Source organism: Alnus glutinosa, chromosome 12, assembly GCF_958979055.1.
Source record: "Alnus glutinosa chromosome 12, dhAlnGlut1.1, whole genome shotgun sequence".
NCBI classification, from domain to species: domain Eukaryota; kingdom Viridiplantae; phylum Streptophyta; class Magnoliopsida; order Fagales; family Betulaceae; genus Alnus; species Alnus glutinosa.
This window is the reverse complement of record NC_084897.1, coordinates 16,317,128-16,326,775: the sequence shown is the minus strand read 5'-3', so window position 1 is coordinate 16,326,775 and position 9,648 is coordinate 16,317,128. Positions and strand designations below refer to the sequence as shown.

Here is a 9,648-nt window from a genome sequence, read left to right as displayed (position 1 = left end):
ATCCTGATTTCATGGGCTGAGACCTAGTCTTGGAATTTCGGGGGTTAAGAAACGGCATATTTTGTTGTGGATCAATGAGCAAACATTATTGACATCTTCTGTGATAAAGCCAATACTCGAGTTTCTGAAAGGTGCTTGTCTCGAGCCTTGGCTGGAAAATTTGAATCTTGGTTCGGGACGTATCCATTCCTGGGATTCCATCTGGATGAGCCATCTGTCATTTATCCCCGTAAATAGACTTTTCTAGGGACGATTAGTTTGAGTGTCTATCTCACAGGATAGGCCTATCTGGAAGTCTTGTTGTCTTGGCTTGAGGCCCACAATTATCAATGGGCCAGTGTTGACCTTGAGGCTCGATCCTTTTCAGATGGGTCGATGAGAGTGGGATTATTCCCGACACTAACCATTTTTGTGTTTTATCGTGTTGTAATTCCCATTTTTCCTTCCCCATATTGAATTAAAAAAAGAAAAAAAAGGGTTATTTGATATATATATATATATATATATATATATGATTTGCTCATTAGGCTCTTACGGGTTGGCAACTATCTTTTTTTCTTTTTTTTTTTTTTAAAAATAAAAATAAAAATAAAAATTGAGACCCCAGAGTTAAGTAGGTTGTATTATAATACTTTCTTTTGACATGACTTGCTGTTTATTTGAGATTACGTTTGGAAATATAAATTTTAAAGTCAAAAATAACTTTTTAAAAAAAGTTTCATTTTTAAACTTTTTCAAAATGTGGTTTTTGACCTTTTTTTTAGAGCAAAAAAGTCAAAGAAGTAATTTTTTTTTTTTTTTAAGATTTTTTACTAAACGGACCAACTTTTTGTTTAATTACTAAACGGACCAACTTTTTTACTAAACGGACCAACTTTTTGTTTGGTATATATTTTACTAAAAATATTTTTTAAGTTCCTTAACGTAATTCCAAACATTCTCTCATCAATTTTTTTAGAAATGCTATACACTCTCACTTTCACACTCCGTGACAATAAAAATCACTATTAAATCCAAAATTTAATTGCTATCCATCTAAAACCTTATGGTATTTTTTATAGCAACGTAAAAAAATGTGCATTTTTAAGAGTGCGGTAGAAATGAGTAACATTTCTCTTCATTTTTAGACCAAATTTCAAAACAAATGCCCAAATTTCACGTTCATTGGAAAGCGGCTTAGGGAGCTGGGGATTCACGGGCTGCCCCCTCCTTGTCAAAGACTCAAAATCATTCCGCAAAAAGTAAATCAGTCCTTATATTAGACTCAAACGAAATTCCAAAAGTAATTAGAAAAGAAAAAAAAAATTAGAAAAAAAAAAATTTCCAAAATCCTTCAATATTGAAAAATCAAAACCAACAAATTTAGGAACTTTCGAGGTAATTCCCTGGAACTTTTTTCCATGCCATAATTACCATTTAACAAGTAGTGGGAAACTGACTTTTTAAGCACGCCATTGTTTTGGCTAAAAGGCATATTGATGGTAACCATTCAAAATACGTCACGTTGACACGTCAATCGGTGTAAAATAGACGTGAATGATAACATTACTCTGGAAAGTAATATAATATGACGGGTTATACACGGGAGCTCGGAAGTAAACTAACATATTTCACTAGTTTGATGCAATTTAAAAATAAATCATCCCAGTTAAGACATTGCCAAGATGATCCAATTATTATTTCTGGTGTCCCTGACATTTAAGGGTCTCTGTGAAAACCTATGGACTTGTTAAGGGGAGGTAGAGTGATGAACATTTCTTCAACTAGATGCCATTTTGAACTTGCACTCCAGTTAGAGCTTGCTGAAAAATTCAAGTAAATAGAAGTATAAGTTATAGTTTTGTGGAACAAATTAGTAAACAGGAAGTGGAGATAAGAGTGATATTGATTACCTGAAAGCATGACAAGGTGTATTGCACATCACTTTCAGAAATTTGATGGTGGAGGACGATCCTGACTCTGAAACAGCAAATATAACAGTATCATTTTGCCATCTATAATGTGACAACACAAAATCTAGGGAAGAGTTGAGAAATAAAAAAGAGACATAGAATTAAGGTGGTTCGGCCTATGGCTTACATCAATACATCAAAGCCTTTTGTTTGACTACATCTTTCCTTGATTATTTGTTTGATTGTATGCAAGACACTATTTATAGAGAAATCGTCTAAACGTTGCAAGTCTTTTCTACTTCTATATTAACAACAATAAATCTAATTTATCATCTTGTAACTTTTGTCTCTTCAGTGCTTGTAACTCTTATGACCTTGTCTCTTGAGTGCTTACAACTCTTGTGACTTTGTCTCTTGAGTTCTTGTATCTCGTCTTAATATATAAGCACCCTACCCTCTCCACAAATTGTTCATATCACTTAAAAATAAATATTGATTGTTAAGTTTATAACTTAAAAAAGTGCAATCTGAACTTCTTGAGTGAAGATGGATTGAGAACTCTAATCTTCCGATAAAATCCTATCTTTATTGCGTGAGTCCTCGCTCTCAATACTTACTAAAAAGTTGGTCAATCCCGAATGCATAAAATGTTAAATCATCACATCTCAAAAGTTTAAGCTAATAGGAAATTGTAGACTTAATTATTTAGATTAATATTTTAACAGAAAAATACATGCAAAAATTTATAACTAGTTATTTGTGCAAAGATTGTCTGCAGGAGAACAAACTTCTAATCAAAACAGGGCCCAACCACTTTAGCACTGTTGCTGGTCTTGGCTAGATTTTATGGGATTCTTGGTTTTGGCCTATTCTTTCCCTAGTTCATCAAATTTCTTAGCCTTTACCTCTACTTTTTATATGAAAATATGGAACAACATGTAGAAAGTCAAAGTTGAAACAAAGAGAAATGAGGCACATCTGTGGAAAAAGTAAATCCCATTGTTTAACTTGAAAACCAAAACAAACAATGAAAGACTAATTACAAAGGGATTCATGACTCTAAGATGCTTTTTATGAGGTAAAACAGACCTTGATGAGCTCTCTTGCATCACACGTATACCATGTTCTTCCAAGTAGTTGCATAGTTCTTCTGCTGTAAGCTTTGAGCTCTCGTCTATCTCAAAATATATCTGGTCGTGTACCAAAGGAAAAGTATATGTAAGTATTTCGCTCACAGTACGTGAATGAAGATCAAGAGAAGCACTCATGAAATATAAGAAAGGACCAACCCCGGAGTGTTGACATGACCAGCTAACTTCAATCACTGAAAGCTACTTGATAACACTAAAAACTAATTTGGTAAGACTACCTTCTTAACCAATTGCTACTTGGTTCAGAAACTTCCCAATCTTTATTTATTTCTTTTAGCCAACTAGAATCTCCTAAGTTATCATTACACAGGAAGACAAGAAATTTTGGTAACCGAGATACTTACGATATTCGTCTCCACTGAAGCAACATCAATTCTTACTCCTTTCATTTGATTCAACCCTTCTGGAGATTGAGAGAGAGAGAGAAAAAAAAAGTTTCCAAAAGTTGCACATGAGAGCAATTGAACAAACAAAAAAGAAGTGCATGGCGATAATTGTTCTTCCCACCGATGGCAATGGCGTGTAAATCAAGTGGACTAGTATATCTACCTGCTAAGATCTTAGCATTCCTGTGATCACCCTCAAGCTTTCCAACATTCTCTTGTACAGCTACAAAAGCAGCAGCACAAAGGATTCCAACCTGTCTCATCCCACCACCTAAGGTTTTCCGGAGTATCTTAGCCTAAAAGGTGGAAACAAAATAGTTTGATGCTGAGTTTTCTAATACTGAAAATGGAGCTACTGATACTTCTAACTGCATAATTTTCATCAGTACCTTGGCAATAAAGCTTTTGGAACCGACAATAACAGATCCAACTGGAGCACCCAGACCTTTTGATAGACATACCTGGTTCATTAATTTGAACAAGAGAAGAAAAGATAAGTATTGTCAGACATTGCTATATAGGAACCACCAAATCAGATTAACTGCCTAAATCGGGTCTGCAAATCATGAATATCAGCATTTGGTTGACAGTTATAACAACAAAAAAATAAGTGAGATTACTGAAAACTTGAATAATAAAGAGAGCTAAGAATGCCTAAATGAGGCAATCATACCGAAACAGAGTCAGCAGCTTGCACCAGCCGATGAACAGGAATGCCAAGTGCCTGGCAGATCAATCTTTCTGGATTAGAAAGTCAAATATTGTATTTACTCTTAAAATTTAATAAATAAAACTTAGCATCAGAATCAGAGATAGACCCAAAATCATTTATAACAATTAAGAAGAAAATTCAGCTCATATTTATGCTTTTCCAAGTGCCTCCAGATATGTTTTCAGCCACAACATCTAACATATGCATTTACTTAAAATTGATATGGTAGAACATCTGGCAGCCAAATGGCTCCGAAACATCATACAGGCCTTCCAAGTTGAAAATCCACATTCTAGAAAATGAGGATCAATGAAATGAGCGGCTGTCACCCCATGACAGCAATTCTAGGAAACAAGAAAATCACTTTTTTCAAATATCAATGATATGTGAGCAACTATTTTCTTCAATGACCCTTTTAGAAGAGTGAATTAAACCTAGCATTGCAGCTGATTTTAGAAGAAGCCATAATATCTCAAGGCATGTCCAAATTAACACTTTCTCTTCTCATTTGATATCGCAAGGCAGAAGACAACACAGACACACACACTCAAACACACATGCACATGCACATACAAACACACTCACACACACTCACTTAACTCAACCTAGCCTTAATTCCAACTCAATTAAGTTGGCTATACAGATCCTTTCTCAACTAGACAGTGTTGGCACATCTATATAGAGACATAAATTCCTATAAAAGGGAAGAGTAGAATAATGCTGTAGAATAGTTAAACAATAGTAAATATGATATCCCTCGTTATGATAGTAATCTACTAGTATAGATAAAATATAATACTGCATGATATCCCTCTATGGATTATTACTCAGCAATTTTATCCATGAAAGAGAAAAACTTGTCCAACATTTAGGTATGCTAAAATGTTCAAGGATGAGGTTAAACATATGTGGGATAATGGTAAACAAAGACAGAGTGCTCTGAGGCACTTGGCCATTTCACTCTACAAGATCTCAGCCTGCATAGGGATTTATATCACATTATTTCACTCATAAAAAGAACAAGTGTGTCCAAAAATTTGGCATGGTACTATGAAATTGTGACGTTAAATTTTGAGATACTAAGACCGGCACATTTAACTTTGAAAATGCTTGATGATGGCAAGACAAGTTTAGGTAGCTATCTGTTTGATGAGCATGCCTAAAGATAACTGCCAGATTGATATCTCTAATAAGGAGGAATTACAGGGTTTCTAGCAGAGCTTAAAAATTGCAGTTGATATAAGTAGAAAAAGTCACATTCCCAAACTATGTTTTCCAAAGTAGATGTACTAGAAGATAATTTATTTTTATTTTTTTGATAAGTAATTACTAGAAGATAATTACTCTATCATATGTGGTTTTGGCAATTCTTACAATGATAAATATAAAATATTGTATCCAGGAAATATTACATTTTGTATTTCACTTAAAAGTTCAAAAGATCCAAAGTTATGCCATGTGTGATCCTGGTAATTGCAAGAAATTCCAAAGAATTGATTCCAAGGGGTGTGTCTTCTACAAATGCAAATTCCGTTTTTATCAACTTTCCTATGTTTACTAACTGACGTTGTAACTATTGACATTGAGAATGCACTTAACTCACCATTTTAATTTTACTAGTCTCCTTCAGCATCAAGTCAATCCTAATGTCCAGTTTCAACTGGAGTTAATATACACGTGCTGCTTCTGTGATGCCTAAAACCACGCTCCATATAATAGACCAGATTTATTTGTTCCACTAAATATTCATTTGCAGTTTGATTTTTCTGTATGTAACGTACTTACCAACTTCCACGTGAATGAAGAACTTACCACACAGCAGTATACGATGACAAAAATAACAAATCGAAAAACTTTTACTCACAACTGATGCATTGAAAATGCGGGCGCCATCAATATGAAGCTTCAAACCATGCTTCTTAGCTAGCTCTCCAACTTTGTCTGTATATTCCACAGAGAGACATGTACCACCAGAGCTGCATTTAGTAAAGATACCACTCATAAGGCACTTCAGTCAAAGAAACGACCCAGAAATGGTTCAATAAATTAAGGAAAAACAAAAGACATTATACTTCAAGAAACATTCCATGGAAAGAATCCAACGTCTTCAACAATGTAATCCATAAATTTAAGAGCAATAAGCATAATACTTAAATGCATTAACAATGTGTTACCTAAAAGTAGAGCTAATACTTGAATTTCCCAGAAAATTCCATATTATGCTGAGGGTAGCTCAGTGCCATCAAAAAATTACTTTCGAAGTAGTAATAAAAGCAAAAAATTTCCTGTCTCCATCCCCTCCATAAACCTGAAAAAGGTTTGCTAAGTAATGTTCCTAGCAAAATATGGGTCTCATTTTGGCCCAAACTAAAAGAAGGGTAGTAAGTTCAGAACAAAACCTAAATTCAATGCCTAACCAGTTGATCTTGTGTCTACCCCCACTGTCAACCAGTCAAAACAGGAAATCGGTTGTCATAATTTCTCCATAAATGGAGATGACGAATGGGCAGAATGCCCTCCCTCTGTTCTATTCAAGCACAAATTTTCAGTATCCTGATCTTGGGTTCATAAAAGAAACACACATAAGGAGAACCTTGAAAAGGCATAGGTCACTATACATAAAGTCTTGAATGTTATGAACAACGTTTTACATCAATAGCAGATAGACAAGACCTGAAGTCCATGATTATGAGGATCCATTCAAGGACAACTTTTGAGGCAGAGGTAAGGTAGTGCAAATTGATTGGAGATACCTTGGACAATTGAAAACATATGAATCTAACTCTCAGCATAAAAAATGTAAAATTGATAACTATGCTGATTTTCAGACGTGCACGTGCAAACTTCTCAGACAGTTCTAAAGCTGAATTTAATGCCGTTCAGTGCACTGCCGGCACAGGTCAGAAGTTATGTAAAACATGGAATGAAACAGCATGCACATGAATCATTTAACTTTTCAAAGTCACACAAATCCAAATTGACTTGGAAACTGGAAAGGTAATACATTTAATCCAAGTACCAAAACACGTGAAAACAAACTATATATGTCTGGACATTGAAAATTAAATGCTAAAAGTAACTCAGTTTGGTACAAAGGGTCAGAACCTCGGTTCTTCATGAGACAAAGGAATAAAAAATGCTTAATAATGTTTCCCTTCAAAAGTTTATATGCTAATTTCTCTATCCTTCCCTTTGTTATTTTATCCAGATGCAAGCTTAGTGGAAGCATGGGTTGAATTTTATAAAGTGATGTGAGGAAGCACAATGGTCACTTCAAATTAGCAATGAAGGTCGCACAATGTTCACTTTAATGAAGGGAAGATTCCAAGATTCCCTTGGAGAGGGAAGATATCATCTGGTATAGAAAATTTGAAGCCTCCAAAGAAGAAATAGTCACAATGGAAAATAAACAAGTCAAAAAGAAGATGATAATAATAACTTAAAAAAATTAGAATTGCAGGCTATTATATACAGCCAGAATAAGAACCCCATTATATTTCTTTCCTAGCGCGTGCCTTTCAACCCCATATATTTCTTTCATAATTTTAATGATTTTGAGAGAATAATCAGTCAGTAGAAAAGCAAATTTTGACCCCACATGCATGTTGAGGCCGCCACGAGGAAAGTTGTTAAGGAATTATGCCTAACATTAAAATACAGACCCAGCTCCAACTTTGCCAAATCCAACAAAATAAGCACAATAAAATAACCAGCTTTCAGGAAACACAAAGTGGGAATCTATGAAGATATACACATAACAATATATATATATTATCCACCACTAGGCAAAAGCAATTCTTTTATTAAGTAGGATAATCCTTACTTTGCATGTGAATTCTCCAAGCAGATAAGCCTTGTAGTAGGGTACACAAGAACCCCTCTGGGATCTCTAATGGCAGCTTCAATCAAATCAATATCCATTGTTCCATCTTGGTTGTTCTTCACAGTCCTTGGATGTACACCTCCAATTGTTGAAATGCCGCCATTCTCATAAATATGGATATGGGAGTTGTCTCCAAGAATGACTTCACTTCCCCTTAAATCACAATGAACAAGCACACTGATGAGGTTGCCCATTGTGCCCGAGGGAACGAACAGGGCAGCCTCCTTGCCCGTGATCCTTGCCATTTCTGTTTCCAACCGTAAAGCAGATGGGTCATAGCCCAAAACATCATCGTCAACATCAGCAACTGCCATAGCAGCCCGCATCGCTTCAGTCGGTTTGGTGACTGTGTCAGACCGGAGATCGACTGTTCTAGAAACCATTTTTGCCATAACTGATCCCACCCAAAAGTAAATCAATAATTGGTATAAGAAAATATATTTAAACACCATCTAAAATTAAAAAGCCTCTTGAATCAATAGCAATTCTCATAAGATTAAACTAATTTGACCCTCAACTTGCCCTGACCACCATTACATGGAGTTGTTTTTGTTAAAACAAAACAGTAAGGGTTCAATTAGTGATTTCCCTCCCAAATCGATTATCTAAAGAGCTAAACCATACCAATTCGCCTTGAACTATTCTTGAGGAAGGAAATGATCGTACCTGCGTAAACTCTTCCTTCTTCTTCTCTGTCTTTAAATTAGTTTTTCAGCACAACTTCTCAATTGAAGTGAATACACTGCAGAACTGTAAAAAGTTTCAAACTTTTTAGCAGAAACAGGCAATATAATGATATATACACCAACTACATGCAAAACCCACAAAATTGTTAACGAAAATCACTCATCCAACAAAAAAAAAAAAAAAATCAGCAGGAAATATTAACGGAAACAGAGGAAAAACAGAGACTTTTCCTTCTGTAGCACAAAACGCACCCGTAAGAGACGCATGCAAAGGCAAAAACATTAAAACTTAAAAGCAACTGAAGAATCTTTGCACAGTTGCCCAACTTTTAAAGCGAAAAAAAACCCAAAAAAATATCGAATTTTGGCCTTTCGCTTTCAACCTCATTTCCTCAAAATTTCACAAGGAGATATTGCTGAATATGCCCCGATTGTGGCTTGTGGGTGTCCATCCACGTCAACAATCCACATGCCTACTTTTGGACCGAGATGCATGTATCACTGCATGATGGCAACCCATGAAAAGAAAAGCCATGGAAACACAATCACGAGAAGAACCTGACCCAGTAGTGCTGGCAAGCGTACAACAAGCGGATAGCAATTTTGACAACAAAGAAAAACCATGCATGCAACCAGCACTGGTAGATTTTTCAATTTCATTAAACTTATTTTCACCGCCTAAATATCATATCCTAAAGAGGGAACCGGCCAATAAAAAGCAGTCCTTTTAAATTATTACTAAAATAATAATAAAAACAATTATATGATAATTGTATATCAATTTATTAAATAATACTAATTTTTTTATATAATAAAAAAATAATATTATTTAATAGACTGTTTTATGTGATGCGACTGTAAAAAGTAATTTTTAAATTAACGGGTATGTTTGGCAAGTGAGGGAACGAAGAAAATAGTAGGGAAATAATTTTTGAGTT

The 9,648-nt window shown here is 34.9% G+C and overlaps 1 protein-coding gene across 2 annotated transcripts in view; it reads right to left on the bottom strand.

Annotated features, from left to right (window-relative positions):
• Nucleotides 1-1,518: 1,518 nt before the first annotated feature.
• The window catches only part of LOC133851365 (low-specificity L-threonine aldolase 1), a 10,446-nt gene continuing 2,316 nt past the window's right edge, over nt 1,519-9,648 (bottom strand). The window contains exons 1-11 of one of the 2 annotated variants that reach the window (XM_062287750.1): nt 8,963-9,104; nt 8,691-8,774; nt 7,965-8,418; nt 6,006-6,117; nt 4,103-4,153; nt 3,819-3,890; nt 3,593-3,725; nt 3,388-3,446; nt 2,982-3,082; nt 1,893-1,959; nt 1,519-1,802 (exon numbers count right to left, since the gene is read on the bottom strand). In XM_062287750.1, coding sequence (XP_062143734.1) covers nt 1,764-1,802; nt 1,893-1,959; nt 2,982-3,082; nt 3,388-3,446; nt 3,593-3,725; nt 3,819-3,890; nt 4,103-4,153; nt 6,006-6,117; nt 7,965-8,416 — 1,086 coding nt within the window. In that variant the 5' untranslated portion in view covers nt 8,417-8,418; nt 8,691-8,774; nt 8,963-9,104 and the 3' untranslated portion in view covers nt 1,519-1,763. Of the gene's footprint in view, nt 1,803-1,892; nt 1,960-2,981; nt 3,083-3,387; nt 3,447-3,592; nt 3,726-3,818; nt 3,891-4,102; nt 4,154-6,005; nt 6,118-7,964; nt 8,419-8,690; nt 8,775-8,962; nt 9,105-9,648 lie in introns of those variants that run through there. The other variant, XM_062287749.1, reaches the window with a different exon arrangement.